Below are 17,085 nucleotides of genomic sequence, written 5' to 3'. Positions count from 1 at the left end.
ATGTGAATTGTATACTCTAGCTTTTTTCGACGTAGCCAAAATTGTGAAGATGTGCTCTTAAAACTGCGATGCTGCGATGTGCTAAAATCTGTTTATTAGCATCTTTGATTTGCTGAATAAAATTTGTTGTTACTCTGTTTGGTTTACCATTGGTTTTTATAAATTCTTTTATGGCTTGCTTTTCTTCATCGGTCCATGGAACTACTCGCCTGCCTGTAACAAAACATTTGAAATTATTTTTATTTTCTATTAGAAATTTTGAAAATAAAGAATTAAATATAGCTCCGACCAATGGGCTAATTAAAAAATGATAAGAAAACCGAACATCAATACTGAGAAATAAATGGATAGTGGACGCCCTGTTGAATGTAGTTGGCATGAATATGTCATAAAAAAGAATGGAATGTTGAGCGAAATTTAATATCTGAGGGTTATTTAATAAATTCACGCTTTTCAAACTTTGAAATACTTTTCGCACAAAAATGTCTACTCGTTTTTTTTACATAGTACCATCCTGACTATACATTTATAATATAGCTAAAAGATATTCAGGCTCCGTTAAGTTTTCTAAACTGTAATTCTCATAAAATCAATCATAATGATAGTAGACGGTATTTTTTTAGTTACAATATATGTACATATATATGTTACAATAGCAGTGCGACTCTAAGCCAAACTACTGACTTAATGAAAAGTCCTCGTAATTTTTTCATAAGAATGATTATTACTTGAGACAAGGTAGCAATAGAACTACAAATTATCTTTCTACTTATTGAATAATTAATGATAATTGCTCACCTTCATGGTTCGCTTTCTTTACAACTGTAGATGTAAGCCCAAAAAGCTTCTTTGTTTTTATATTTTGTAATTTTTCCTTCTTTCTATCTTCAAAATAATCATCAACAGTATCTTCTTCATCAAAATCATAATTTGATTCGGTTTCATATTCTGCTTCAGGTATGTATTCTGGTGAAGAATCTTTTTTCGATCGTTTTTTCAACGGTATATCATCTTCACTACTCGATGACTTTCTTTTTGATGATCTTTTAATTTTAGGTCTTAAGTTTACTTCATTGATTGGAATGTCCAACTTACTTACATCAATCTGTTCAATGGATTCAATGGAAACATTATTAAAATCATCTTCATCGTTCATCAACTCTTTTGCACCTTCATCATTAGAGTCATCACTATTATTAAGATAAGCTCTGTTCTCTGATTCGTCCACTACTAATATATTAAAATATGAATATTAAATAAAAAGATAGATAAATATTTGAATAAAATGAAGGAAAAAAATATTGTGTTAGTATAGAATCGATAACAAATATGCACAAACAATCACATTAACTAAAAACTAATTCAAATATACACGCAAAAATAAGATATAAAATCAAACACGCAAAACGACTACTTCTATTGCTAAAATTACTTTGACTGACCATAGACATTGTTGGAATTGAGTTACAATTGGTTCACATTTATGTTGGTATTCTCAAGGCTAAATTGTTCATTGTTTCTGTGTTTTCGCCTACAAAATATTCATCTACAAGTTGCTTTCATGGGAGTCCTTGGTGAAGCTGTTACAATTCAAAGAAACAAAAGCAGGGAAGTAGTTACAGGAAAGGTTAGGGAAGGAAGCTAACTTGGTAACATAAAATAGAGTAGAACAAAAGCTTATAAGAAAAAAGACGAAGAAGAATCAAAAGCAGAAGAAATATTATCAATGGCGGAAAATAAGTATATTTAAAATGTTATGAGGAAAAGAATAAAGTAAATACAAAAGTAGTTGAAAAAAGTAACTGAAAAATAAATCTAGCAACTGAATATAAAAATCTTCGTTTTTGATTGTTATCTTTTAGTTAATAATGCACATAGAATAGCATTCACATTCTAATACACGATGCATTAGTATTAAATGTGAAAATTAAAAACTTTTACCGTGATTTTATAAATTTCGTATTTTTTTATTGCGTAATTATCATAGCTGATATTTAGAAACGAAAATTGATCTAAAAAAATAAGGAAACGAAGAAAAATAGGAATTATGGAGGAACGAAGTCATAGGTTAAAAAAAATTATTAGTTTTGTTCTGATTAATTGATAAGTCTAAGTTTGATTCTGAAAACTTATCTTATTGACATACCATTATCGATTTCTGGATCATCGTTTGCTAAACATGGTAAACATGACGTATCCTCGCCACCTTGCCCATCTACAAATATGGGTATTAGTTGTACTATCTCTTTGAAAGGGATTTCAAGCCTATAGTATTGCTCATGAATATCATAATGGTGGCCGAGAAATCTTGCCAATTCCTTGCTAATGCCGATTCCCGCATCCATCCCATAAAGCATTGTTGCAATTTGTTTACGGAGCAAAGTTCCACGAAGAAGTTCAGGGTTCTGGGCACCACACTGAGCTGCATATTGCCTCATAACAATGTATGCTTCAAAATACGTATCTCTGTCGGCAAGCTTGTTGTTAGGCTTTGCAAAAACGTATTTGTTGTTCTCTGGGATGCCAGCATGCTTTCTGAGCTCACCAATGAGGTATATGCTACATAGCAATCTCTTATGAATGAGTAAACCTACTCGTTTTTTTTGTAGTTTGTTTTTAATAGATACTCGGCAATAGTTACTAGCAATATTTTTATCTTTTTCAGAAAGTCTTTTGTACTCGTCTCCTTTAGAATGTTTATCAATTTTATAAATACATTTTTCATTAAGATCCGTCCAGAGCAATCGCGACAATTCCCCCTGTCGTTTCCGATTAAAAATTTGCAATAAAAGTAAAGTCGATTCATTTAGAACTATCCAATCATTTCTAGAGAAATGTCCTATTCCCTCATGAAGAAAATTAATCAATGTTTTTTCGGCAGTAGCTCTTTTTTTTTCTGTATAGCAATATAATTGCTGAATTACTTCAGGTTTTGGAATTTTTTGTGGTAGTTTCTCTTTCTCTTGCTCAATTAAGCAGTCTCGAGCTTTTTTGTTCAAATTTTTTGCAGAGTCTTCAAAAAGTTTCTTGATTACAGTAACTTCGTTGGCATGGTCCAAATGGTTGCGAAGGCAATAACGTTCGTAAAATCCTATTACTTTTTTAATCAAAATTGTTAATTTTTGTAGTTTGTTTCCTTTGGCTATCTTTTCTGTCAATGGATTATGATCAACTATTTTTAGCAGAGATTGTTCGATTATATCAATATTGTTTCTTGCAGATAAAATATCAGCGAACGTCTCAATTTTCGGATTAGCTTCTCGAGCAGTTTTTAAAAAGTCACCCAACTGTCTCAGTGAAGTACTAATCATAGACCAATCTTGGTCATTGGTATGGTACGAAGTCATAGCGTTTCCACATAAAATAATTGTTTCATCTTTTATTAAAATACCTTTTATATCGTCTTGTTTCATAGATGCTAGAACTACTTTTCGGAGTCGAGTGAAGCTTTTGGGTGCATATCAGGTATTAATGCATCACATAATTGTTTTAAACCCCTTTTTGGAAGTCGATCATCGAAAGGACATTTGTGCCTAGATATAAGTTTGTCTTTGATGCATTTGTAGCAATTAACACAATAAGTGTATTCACTAGCATCATGTTGCTCTGGCAAATCATAATTGTAAATAACGGGAATCTTATTTCCTTTATTATCATTTCTGAAAGAGATGATAGAAGCATCGCAATTTTCGGGTAAAATGTATTCGCCAGTATCTTTATTAACTTTTACTCTGATAATCTTTCGAGCGTTTGGTTTGCGGGCAACATGCTTTTCTGTATTACTCTTTTCATTCCGCATGTCATTGTTATAATCACCTAAATTGATGATTACTTCTACAATACGTTGAAACTCATCTGAACCAAATCGTCTAGAATTCTTAATAAGATCATGATCCGCGTGAACTTCAAGCAAGTGCCTTTTGATTTTGTCTGCTACTTGCCGATTGCATATGTAACAGACGTGATATTTTGGGACCCGCCGCGCGGTACTATGATTATCTCTGTTTGATATGTTTCTTTTAACGAATTGATCTTTACGGGATATTCTAGGTGTCCCAGGTACATTAAGGTTACAATCTTTGAGATTAAGTGAACCAGAACTAGTAATTGACAATTTAACTGGCAAATAGAGTTTGAGAATGATCAATTATATATGATAATTTAGATGAAGGCATGGAAAATAAGAGATATTAATTAACACTAACCATTCGTTTCATTCTCTTTTACTGCAATGATTGTCTTTTGGTGGTTTCCCTTCCTTCTATTACTACAAAGAGCGTTACTCTTATTAGTACATTCGCTTAAAACTGGATTAATTAATTTGCCTATAAAAATAATTTATGTACATATGATTTCTCAAATAGTATTATTTTTCTGATCAATGAAACAAAAAAACTAGCATATAATTCGAATCCATATAAATTGCAATTTCAAAACAGATTAATGAACCTCTTGGAAAATCTTACCGATACAAGTTTGTTTAAGATATTATCTTTTTAGATTATTTTTAGAAATTATATTTTTAGAGAGCGTAAAAACAAGTTCCGATCATATATTTTCAAAAATTGATAGAACGTAATTCTAGTAAGGAGACATGTTTTCTGTTCACAGTTCCACTTTGCCAAATTGAATTCGAATCATTATTCGCTTTGTTTAAGTTTTCGCTTTACAACAGTACGTAAATTTGTTAGTGATAAAACAACTCCGACAACAGTGCATCAGAATTAATGTTTCTGAGAAGTGTCAAGAACGAAACCGACAGCATCAAATTATCGAAGTCGAGGAAAATACGGAATCCTTTAAAACAGCGCCAAGTTCAACTTCGACTTCAATTATCCAAGCTTTTACTCAGCACCTTAGTCGATAGATAATTCGAGAAGTCATTTATCAAACGAAGCAAGCCGAGCGTCTTACTTAAATCGAAAATCTCCGTAAAGAAGACTGGAAAACTCTCATGTGAACCTCAAACAGACGCTTCTACATCGTGACAACGTAAAAACTGAAAAACTCGAGTATTGAATCCTTCATCAAAAAGTTTGAAGTAGACGTCAAAACAGATTTGACAATCTTTCTAATAACAAGAAGATAGAAATCTTAACACACACATAGTCTGTCGAAATGGCAGACACGATACTGATAGACACAGACACAGACACAAGATTGAAAACCAAAATCATGAAACTACATTCGATACAGACTGTAAAAATGCTTATCAAAATAATTTCAATTACACGCCAAATAGCAGATTCATAGTAAAATACGCGGCAAGTTATGCACAAACGGTCTTAGCTGAAGCATAAAAATTTGCTACTATAATAGGTCGAACAAAGTTTGGCAAGCTTTCTATCGACTTGGGAATGAAAAGAAGAATTCTTCATTTTTAGGTATAAAAAAGACGTGAATATGATTATGTACCGATAAAGTATATAGCGATCAGAAAATTGTGTATTTTACTTTTTTTATATGTTCGAAATATATCTAAAATAAAAAACAATTTCCATAGTATCCTGATGATGTTTTAATCAGAAGATATTACAAGAGAACTAACTTTGCCTGTGACCCATCAGCGTTCCTTTACTATTATCATTGCAATCATTGCAATATACATAAGTAAAGCAACCTCGTGTTAAATAGTAAATGTGTGATAGTAAGGAGAGAGAGAGAGAGAGAGATAAATTGACAAATAAATAACAAATATAAAACAGCTAGGATAGCAGGATTCTTACCACAAGATGAATTTTCAGAGTTCTGTGTATGAATTTCAATAACTGGGTTAATCTCAACATAATCATCAACCTGTAAATCCTGACGAACCATAGACATTGTTTTGTCTTCTACATTTTCCTTGGAAATATCGTTATTTTCATAACTATAAATTGCTAAATCAACTAATTCTCCATCAAATTTTTTAATTGATTCCTCTTCGTTAGGAGAAATATTTACAAACGTTTCAGTCGATATAATTTCAAATTCTTCATTTTGCAGTTCATCCTTTGGAGATCTAATATTAACCACAACAGCATCAGATTTCATTTCTAAATCATCTGTTCCTATTTAATAATATTCAATTATTATCATTATATAACAAGTATTTATTGTAAGGCTTAGAACTTTTGTCTTATTAATCATATTAGTTTCCACTCATATTAATTTATACTACTGCAAACTTCTCTGCGGTATTAACAAAAAGCATAGGTGGGGTACATACACACATAGCACTGATATGGGAATCGTATGTATCAAATAACTGTATTAAAAGCTTAAAGCAAATGGACGAGAATTCATTGTGAAGTCGGGAATGTGCGAACGAGCATTTGCGTCAAGGGTTTGATCAGTTTCTACTACTAGAACTAATCTCCAGGGGCTGTGCCATGAAGCCTGTATGACTTTACTACTAACAAGATAAAAGTGGCAAATGGGGATTTGCGTAGAAGAACCACTATTGTCATATCGGTTTATCTACTACATGAGAAAGAGATACCGATGCCAGGCATGCGAGATGTAATAGAAAACTGCAGGTTTCAGAATGTTGACTTGATTGTTGCATGCGAAACCAATGTTTACCATACAGCATAGGGAAGCACTAATATTAATGCAATGAAAGCAAAGAGTAGCACTCGAATAAGACATCAGTACCAAGATAGATATTGTGAATCAAGGAATGAGCCCACCATTATACATTGGTTTCAATAGGCATCAAAGATAAAACAAGTAGGATGAAGAGTGGTGAAAGAAACATTCATTACAGACCATAAGACTATTACTTCACATAAAAGGTAGAAGACAGAAAACCAAAAAGTCAGTCTACGAGGAATCCAGAAAATACAGATTGTCAGGGATACAAGGAGGAGCTAAAGAGATTGGCTACCTTTAAAAGCAAGTATCGCAGCTGCGAAGACTTGGACTGGACATTACATCAGGTACAGAGTACCTTATTGGTGACATACGAGAGAAATGACCCCCTTAAAACACGAGTACAATAAAAGAAAAGAGAAGTCCAGAAAACTTTCAAGAGAGCGAGGGAGTTTAACTCAGAAGAATGGAGTGCTTATAAAACGCACTTACAAATTTCAAGAGGAAAGTGAATGTAACAAAGCGGGAGATATGGTAAAACAATTGTCAAGTAAGGAAAGCTTGGGAAACACTGATAAACAAGCCAGGCTTCTGACTAAGGAGAGCAGCGCTTGTTTACAGAGTATAAAAGACGGCCCAGATCATATATCCATAGAAGTTTGCAGTAGTGTAAATTAATATGAGTGGAAACTAATATGATTAATAAGACAAAAGTTCTTAGCCTTACAATTAAAAACAGAGGAGGAACAGTTTGAGCTGCGCGTAAAAATAAGCTTTGCTGCCCGTGTAAGGAGGGAGACGAAACGGCGGTAGGGACTCAGGTACAACGAGAGGTGGGAACACGGGAGAATCTAGACTGGCAATAGCAGTACAAACCGTCTCTGGAAAAAGTGAGATTAGTGAACTCCTTTGAATCGTATAAAACACCGAGCCTGAATGGCATCTTCCTTAAGATACTACAGGAAAGATGAAATAGCATCTTGGGAAAGTTTACGGGCATTCTAAGAAGGTGCATTGCCACAAGTCGACACCTAAAAAGTGAAAGAAGCCTAAGGCGTCAATTATTCTCAAGACAAGAATAAATACTCAACGGTAGGGCAACTGCAAAAAATAAATGGAGCACTCAGGAATGATTGTGATTTTTGATCGCGCGGTATTTACAATGACAATTTTAGGGAATATACTGATTTGTTAGAGCGGTAGGTATCCTAATGGTCACTGAGGGTTAACTAGGAAGATAGTTCTCAAACTATCCGAGATAAATACAATAGTGAAAACTGAGTGTCCCTGAGTTATTGATCAACTCGAATAGAGTGTCAATAATAATAATAATAATATGAATTGATCGAAAATAATCTAAAAGGTGGCGAGACATACCTTTATGAATGCTGTTCAAACTTCTTCTCGCTTCGTATGAAGTAACATTCTCCTTTTCATCAAAGTGATAAATATTTAAATCTTCGATATTATCTGCTATAGTAATAGGCAGCGATTCAATGTTAATAGTGAATTATCACTATTTTCTGACTTTGAAGCTTTTTTAATTACTGATGTGTATATGGCAGTGCTATTTGGGCCTGAAAATAAAATAAAAACAATCATAAATTTTGTTATAGAATACCATAAATATTATTATGAGGAAACGGTTATTAGTAATTTATTTTTGTATAATCTACATATATAGCAAAAATTACTTTCAATATTTAAAAAAAATTAGATAATCTATGTATATATTGTACTTTTTGAATGATGAGGAAAAGTATGCTTAAAGTAAAAAAAAAATTGAATTTCAATACACGAATCATAAAAATAATTATACATGAACAATTAATTTGAAATTCGTAATTTTTCATTTAAAATTCATTGGATGATGATATTTTTATATTAAATTCAAGCTAATTACAAAATGGAGCAATTTACATGCATACTTACAGATTTCAGTAGCGTAACTAGAAGAAAGAATATCACTGTTTAGAGATATATTTATATCTTCTAGATTTATATCTGGCAAATTCTGATTCAAAAATTTTGCGACGTTATCTAGTACGCATCTTTCATCTATAAAAAAGAAATAATTTAGTTAATCAAAAGAATAACGCTTTGATATAGATAAACACGTCGAAATGCATATACGTGCATTTTCATACATAACCGGCACAAAAGAATTACTTTTCAGTGCTATTTAGACCAGGCATAATTTAATTTTTATCATTTTTAATTAAAAAAAATGCAATATTTGATTTATTAAAAAAATTAAAATAAATGTAGCTCTTTTGCGTCTGCGCGTTCACCAAGCACTGGTGAATTTGATAACCTGATCGTAAAATAATCACTTTTGTAATTTGCTTTTTATCCGTTGTAACGGGTGATTCAATCAGACAAAGGGTCATCCCCCCCCTGCCCGACCAGCAGAATTAATCTAAATTAAAATAAAATTATACAATCTGATAGATTTTTAATTGCCCAATAATTTAATTGTCCTTAGATGTTTTTGCCCATCTATAGTTTGTCAGTAATTAATTAATAATAATTGATTTACCATCTGCGATTTTAAACTTTAATATCTTTTTTATTATATCTTTCTAAAGTTTTAAAAAATTATTCATGAATCAATTTAATTTGCCCAGTTGACTATAATGACAAATGTTTAATATTAAAAAAAAATTTTAACAAAATACGGACTCTATTATAGCTTGCGTGATTTGCTTTACTTTACTTTACTTTACTAGATGGCGGTGGGTCTCTGTCTGAGACGCCGATAAGCCAAAACGCATGCGTGAACTTTGCGTGATTTGTGCATTGCGCATGCACAGCTACGCTGCACCATAATTTGCCCGCTTCTCAAGAGTTTCGGAACAATCCTTAAGTTCAGTGTGTCTGTCTGTTTACAATAATAATTAATTAATTTATATTTTATGACTAATCACTCTCATCTGTTTTAGTGGTTCCAAACAAATAATTATGGAGTAATGATAATGTTGTGTATTTTATATTATTTTTTTTATTACCTTACTAATCTGGACATAGATATATTTTTTTTATAGATGCTAAACTCTCAAGTCTGAATCACCAATATGATGAGCATAATAAAAGAAATCAATTGGTGTAATACTCCAATAATATAAATTAATATTGTAAGCTATAAATTAATTATTATTGTAAAGAGACAGACACACTGAACTTAAGATTTGTTTGGAAACTCTTAAAAAGCGGACAAATTATGGAGCAGCGTAGCTGTGTATGCGCAATGCATAAATCACGCAGGCTATAATAGAGTCCATATTTTATTAAATTATTTTGTATAAAATATTAGAAATTTATAATTGTAGGCAACTGGGCAAATTGAATCGATTCATAGGCAACTTTTAACAATTTTAGGAAGTTATAAATATATTATAATAATAAATTTTGTTAAAATCAACTTGCTCAGCATTTCCTATGTATGCGCATGCGCGTGCGTTGTGTGTGTACTGTGCATTCAAGACTAGGCCAACGAGCCGCCGTTTCTGTATAAGCAAGGAGCTCACTCCTTCTGCGACCGCTTAGAAGAAAGCAGCAATAAACATCTTTTGTAACTCGTGTGTGCGTTTGGTTTCCTCCGCCTTTCCTTACAACAGGTTATCGGCCCCAGCACGCTTCCGCTGCGTGAAGATTGATAAATAATCAAGTAAGTAAAAGTGAGTGATTTAGATGAAAAGTATAGATGAAAATTGACGAAATCGCGAGTGTTACAGAAGTGTGAGTTTTTTATAAAAATAAATAAAAAAGGCTGCGATTTAGAAGCGTGAGTGTTATCAGAGGATTGGTAATAAAAAAACTTGTTAAAGAAAGTAGCATCGCGAGCTCTCTCTCAGAGGCTGTCGTAATAAAATTTTGGAAGTTCGTTCGACAGCAAGCGTTGCATGTCTCGACCGGCAAAACAAAGGCGCGACGTCATGACACCGAGCCGAGCACGTGTAGAAGGCATAAAGAACCGAACAACAGGTCGGCGCGTGTCTGAAATTCCAGAAAAAAACTATAAGAAAGAATGTAAAACGAAAACAAAATAACTGAAATATAATTTCATTAAATGATGAGATATAATAAAATAGACGTATTTCGAAAAAAAAGATGTGATTGTGAAATTAAATAGAATTAACTAGAAGAATAAATTAGAATGATTGGAGTTAAATAAAAATTAGAAGTATTCGAAGAATAAACTAGACGCACTCTATTGATGAAAAATTAGAAAGTTGTTGAAATTATAAAATGTTATAATGTACTAAATTGAAGTGAAACTAATCATAACATAAAGTTAAATTGTAAAGTCGAGAAATTTCGGGCGATGTTCGAACGTTTTTCTCTCAACAGACTAACGTAAGCTTGGAACACATTCCTGGTGCTTTGCATGTGTGCGATCGCGCCCTGCTTAAGGGACTTTGTCGTTGTACGATCCTTTAGTGGAGTGCACGTGTTGAGTACCAGTGTGTGCAAAGAGCAAACGTCGTTTCCAATCCGAACTATCAAACGTTTTGATGGGAAGGAAAAGAAACTGCTCTATATCCATGAGAAACTAATTAAAATGTTTGGTACTTATCTAGAGGTCTACAACACATCGAAATGGGAGATATCCCAAAATATGGTCATGCTGAAAGTGGCACTCCTCCGGGAACACCACCCACTTTAAGACAGGGTCATGTTTCTCATGGTAAGTATAACAAAATGATAACAATCAAATAAAATTATATGCATATAAAACCAAAAAAACTTAATTAGAAGCCATATTAGAAGTAGATGTGCGGATCCGCCACTAGAAGTTCATTATAGAAATTATAAACAAAATCCAAACACTAATTAAATTTTTCATTCCACATAGATGACGAAAACAGCAACAATTCTGTTGAGGAGGCTCTAAGAAGCTCCGGTTCGGTTGAGGAAAATGCTATAACTCCGGAAGGTGTCGATGGCTTCCCAGCACAACCTCTAATGAATCCTGCTCCGGATATCCAAACGATATCTGGAGACTCTGCCAGAATAGCTGATGCCGTTATTGACAGAGTTACTCTAGAAGTAATCAGCAGATTAAATCAGAGGTTCCCTGGTTTACTGGAACCAAGCACCCCAGCCGCTTTTCTTTTGCCGTCCGACAGAGGAGCAAACAGCATGCTCAGACAGAGATTAGATCAAGTGGAAGAGATGCTGAGATCTAATGAAGCAGCGACTGCAACTCTGAGGTCAGCCGTGGCAGCAGCAGAAGGAGTGCTTCAAAAGAACTTAGAGTTAGAAAACGCTACTATTAGACGTCTAGAGGTAAATCACTCACAGCCCAACAATTCATTAACTCCGAATAGCTCGACTCCTCTGAATAATACTAATCTAGCAACCCGAATACCAAATAATTCGGATATATTAGATGACACAAACATTAATTTTCAAAATGTAGTACAACCAGTTTCAATTAACACTGTGAGAGAATCAGTTACTGAAAATTCTTTTGACGTCAATAAAGAATTATCTGAATCTATAGGCGCGTTAGCACACTCAATTGCGAAAAACAATAATGTAGCGAAAGATAATTTTAAACGTGAATACAAATTAACTAGAAACATGAACCTAAACATTTGGTTTGACTATTTGAATTCTGAATTAGAAGCCAGAGATCTTTTAGATGTAATAGATCCTTCAACATCTTGTGCTAAGCCATATGATACATTTGAAAAGTCTAGAAGAAACAAAATAGTAAGAGACATAATTATCAATCATTTAGAAGAAGATTATCATAAGAAAATTTTAGATGTTAAAGATCCTATTGCTATTTTGTCAATAATAAAAGATGCAAAGAAACTTGAGAATAACGTCTCTGAAGTAACAGTAAGAGCTAAACTCTATTCCATGAAAATAGGTAGAAGCGAAAAGGTCGATAAATTTTGTGACAGGTTTAATGCTATAATAAAAGAGTCAGAACTTTGTGGAAGGGAATTACCTCTTACCGAGGCTGAAAAAAGATGTGCATTTTATCAGGCTGTAAAAGACGAATTCCCAGGACTTAGCATTGCGTATTCGATCAAAAAGGCAAATCCGGAAAACAGTAACATGACTTTAGATGAAATAAAATCTATCGTGTTGCAGTTAGAAGCAGATGCACATAGAAGACAGCTAGAAGCTAGAGGTCAGGCAAACGTAGCAGACGCGGCTCAGACTGCTTTTGGCCACCGTGGTGGCACTGATGCCTGCTGGCGGTGTAATAAGCATGGACATGCAAAAGATGACTGCCCACTCATTACAACAAATGAGTGGTTCTGTTATGTTTGCCGAAGGATAGCTTCTCACAACGGAAGAAACTGTCCGAACAATGGGCGAGGCAATTCTGGATCTAGAGGGTACGTAAATAATATTTATAGAGGTAATTACAAAAAGGGTCAAAGTTCAGAGGGAGTCGGCTACAACGGAGTTTTTAGAGGAAGAGGCAATAATAATAATAACAGAGGTAGAAATAGTAATAATCGAGGTAAAAACAATAAAGGAAACAGAGGCGGGAGTATATTTAGAGGTAAAAGTCGATCTTTTAAATCCAACGCTAGACCATACACCCCGCACAATCAACATCAGAATAACGCCAAAACTGCAGCAGCACATGCAGCGATTCAAGGTAAGAGTAATACTCATACCTCAACTCATAATATAAGTTTCCTGGCTGATTCCGGTGCAACAGAACATATAATAAATAAAGGCTTTATTCTATCCAACTTTAAGGAATGTCCTGGGGCGGTTATTAGAAGTGCGAATAAAAATAGTACTGCTGATATTAAAATAGATGGAAAAGGAGACCTTGTTCTAGAAAAACTTGATAGTCAGGGTAAAATTGTTGTACTGCCAAACGTTCTAGCTGCGGAAAATATTAGTGAAAATCTAATGTCGCTTAGAAAGTTTGTTGATGCAGGCTTTAGTATATATTTAGATGATCGAATTTTGAAGGTTTTTGACAAAGAAACAAATCATGTGTATTTGTCAGGCGTTTATAATAAACCAAATTGGATAATTTCACTAAGTATTAAGAGTCCCGTTGATGTTCTAGAGGAAAAATATCATAGTTATAGATGTAACGCGAGAATGATCACTCTTGATGAAGCCCCTGAGGAAACTCCTGTTAAATCATCTAACGTGTTAGACGAAAATAACCAAAATAAAAATATAGATGCTGAACTTGAGAGGGAGTGCATTGTGGAGGAAATCAATTCTAGTTCAACACTTAACAATAATCCGTCACTCAAACATTTAAATTGCAAATTGGTGGACATAGATAGTTTAGAAGATGCAGATAAAATAGAAAACCTATTCACGTCATTTGAATTAGAAAAATTACACACTGAAAAATTAAACAAAGGTATGATGGCATGTTAGATTAGGTCACCCTTCGTTAGCTTATCTCAAAGAATTACAGAAATTAGATGTAAATTTGAAAGGAATAAAATTCGACGAAAATATAATGAACTGTGAGACCTGTATCCTTGCAAAATTGACGAAACTACCGTTTAAAGAAACAAGAACCAGAGCTACCAAACCACTTTATATGATTCATGCCGATACCATTGGTCCAATCAAACCAATTTCATTCCCAGATCAATGTCGATATATAATAGTTTTTGTGGATGACTGCACCAAATTTGCATTGGCCTATTCGGTAAAACACAAGTCTGAGTCAGGTGATTGTTTAGAGGTTTTCCTGATTAGTGCACGAAATCTGCTTGGTAGAAATGAAAAGGTCAGTTTTATCCGAGCTGATAATGGTACTGAATTCACAGGAGGAAAGTTTTTAGAAGTAATGAAAAGGGAGGGCATAGAACCAAATTTTTCTAGCCCACACACTCCACCACATAATGGTACCGCAGAAAGATTTAATAGAACCCTTATTGAGAAAACCAGGTCATTAATGATTGATTCTGATCTGCCTAAGAGTATGTGGCCGTTTGCTGTGGATGTATCTATAAACTTGTATAATAGAACTCCTAATAAATCAATTGATTTCAAGATCCCTTTGAAGTTAATAAATCCTGAAAGCAAATGCCACATAGATAAAATTAGAAGGTTTGGAAGTATTGCTTATGCTGCGAAACACGCCCTTGAAACAAAATTCTCAGCCAAAGCTATTAAAGGTGTGCTGGTAGGTCAGACATCAAATGGTTATATACTTTGGCACCCCAGCTCGGGCAAATTTGTTCACTCAAAACATGTTAAAATCAAAGAAAAACTTACATACAAAAATATTGAGAACAAAAGAATTTTTGAAAAGGATAGTGAATTAGAAGATGTAAAAGAAAATACAGTGCATTTATATGGAGATAATTTAGAAATATTAGAAGTCGAAGAAAACAACTTTAAAAACCTACAACAGACATTAAACCAAAACATGGGAGTTGACAGTTCAGTCATACCTGAATCTAAAGAGAATAAGAAGACCCGATCTACGGAACAAACTATAGGTGTAGAGCCCGTGAGAAAGCAACCGAAAAGAAATGTAAAAACTGCCAAAGACTATAAGGCCATGGATAAAGGAATTCCTGATGCTCGAATGGTAGTAGATACCAGCTTTGCGTTTTTAAGTAAAATAGTAGACATTGGCTCAGGAGATAAAGATGAGTCAGCATTTGCTCTTTTAGCTGTTGTAAATCATGATCCCATTAGTTTTAAAGAAGCAATGAGTATGGAAGACAAAGGTGAATGGCTTATAGCAGTTAAAGAAGAGTTGAAATCAATGGAAATAAACAAAGTTTGGAGTTTGGTGGACAGGCCAACAGTCTTGAAGAATGGTAAACGAGCAAACGTTATCGATTCTAGATGGGTATTTAAGAAGAAATTAGATAAATTACATATATTGAACAGAAAAGGTAGGCTCGTTATTAGAGGATTTATGGATAAAAATAATTATGAGCTCAGAGAAACATATGCACCAGTTTCTAGACTGCCGGTTATAAGAGCAGCTCTAGCTGTTATAAACAAGCTGGATTTAGAAGTCCGCCAGTTAGACGTAAAAACAGCTTTCTTAAACGGTACTTTAGATGAAGATGAAGAAATCTATATGGAAATACCAGAGGGTTTAGAAGTAGATGAATTCACTAGAAAGACTAAAGTTTGTAGATTACATAAAGTACTGTATGGTTTAAAAATAAGTCCCAAGAAGTGGAATGAACGGTTCACAGAAGAAGTATTAAAACTGGGTTTGCAAAAGGATATTAATGAGCCCTGCTTGTTTACTTATAGATATAAAGGGATTATTGTTTTTCTAGTCTTGTATGTGGATGATATTATTACGGCGAGCAATTGTTCAAAGAAATTAAAAGAAATAATAGATCATTTGAGCGGCGTCTTCCAAATGAAAAATTTGGGCGAACCAAAACAATTCTTAGGTATGACCATAAAGAGAGATAGAGGTAGCAAAATATTGAAAATCAATCAAACAGAGTATGTTTACAAGGTGTTAGAAAGGTTTGGAATGACTGATTGTAATCCACACGAAACACCTATGGTCACTCGACAAGCTAGAAGCAAGAAAATCAATCAAGTTCAAGATAAGACTATGAGAAAATTAGATGTTCCATATAGAGAGGTCATTGGATGTATTTCTTACCTGGCAAATGCTTCACGACCGGATATCTCCTTTGCAGTAAATTTCCTCTCGCGTAAGCAATCTAATCCCTCCGAGGAAGATTGGTTAGACGTCAAACGAGTACTTAGGTACTTAAAGGGAACAGCTGAGTTAGGACTTACATTTAGAAGTGATGGTGACACTTTGGAAGCCTACTCTGATTCAAGTTTTAAAGACTGGCCAGATTCCACTTCCACTAGTGGCATGGTCATTTCATTATATAAAGACACTGTTGCATGGAGAAGTCATAAACAAACTTTGGTAACTTCTTCAACCTGTGGGTCAGAGTATTTGGCGATGAGTGAGGTATGCAAAGACATCATTTCGTTGGATAAGGCATTAAGAGATATATTAGGCTACACCATGTATCCAGTTACTCTTTACTGTGATAATCAGTCTGCCAGAGATTGTACCCAAAAGGAGGGTAGCCATAAACTTAAAGATTTTGATGATACTTTAGAAGAGATTAAGAAACATCTGGTTGAAAGGGAAAGAACTGGTGTTAAAAGAAAATTGTCTGATACTCATGGAGATTTCGTGAAGCAGTGTGTTTTAGAAGGTAAAGTCAGTATTAGAGGGGTATCTACACATGATAATGTTGCTGATATATTTACTAAGCCACTTTCTCTTCAGCCCTTTAGAAAATACAGAAATATATTGCTGAACCATTACAACTGATATATATGTATAAAAATTCCTTTTGAATTTTTCAGAGGTAGCTGTTACTAATAATGCTGAATGAGAGACGTTGATGATCGAGGTAGATGAGTTTAGAAGAATTTCATTTAGAAGAAAGAATTAAGTTAATTATAAGAAAAGTCAGTTCCTATTTTTGTATTTAGAAGTTTTTCGTTTGTATTTATAATTTTTGTATTTAGAAGTTTTTCGTT

The 17,085-nt window shown here is 33.7% G+C and overlaps 1 protein-coding gene across 1 annotated transcript; it reads left to right on the top strand.

Annotated features, from left to right (window-relative positions):
• Positions 1-11,172: 11,172 nt before the first annotated feature.
• On the top strand, positions 11,173-16,873 carry LOC131664165 (uncharacterized). Its single transcript, XM_058935053.1, has 5 exons — positions 11,173-11,260; positions 11,429-13,936; positions 13,986-14,255; positions 14,355-14,713; positions 14,843-16,873. The coding sequence occupies exons 1-5, from the start codon at positions 11,173-11,175 to the stop codon at positions 16,871-16,873; spliced, it is 5,256 nt and encodes a 1,751-aa protein (XP_058791036.1).
• The last annotated feature ends 212 nt before the right edge of the window (positions 16,874-17,085 follow it).

Source organism: Phymastichus coffea, unplaced genomic scaffold (assembly GCF_024137745.1).
Source record: "Phymastichus coffea isolate CEN01 unplaced genomic scaffold, Cenicafe_Pcof_1.1 PCOF00042, whole genome shotgun sequence".
NCBI lineage: Eukaryota > Metazoa > Arthropoda > Insecta > Hymenoptera > Eulophidae > Phymastichus > Phymastichus coffea.
The sequence above is the reverse complement of the archived record's forward strand: the minus strand, read 5'-3'. Positions and strand labels throughout refer to the sequence as shown.

Bases quoted from the DNA above. Each gene is read 5' to 3' on its own strand.
- LOC131664165 (XM_058935053.1), top strand. From the start codon at position 11,173: ATGGGAGATATCCCAAAATATGGTCATGCTGAAAGTGGCACTCCTCCG. The intron at 11,261-11,428 runs GTAAGTATAACA...CATTCCACATAG, and splicing joins ACAGGGTCATGTTTCTCATG to ATGACGAAAACAGCAACAAT. The intron at 14,714-14,842 runs GTAGGTCAGACA...ATTTTTGAAAAG, and splicing joins AAGCTATTAAAGGTGTGCTG to GATAGTGAATTAGAAGATGT.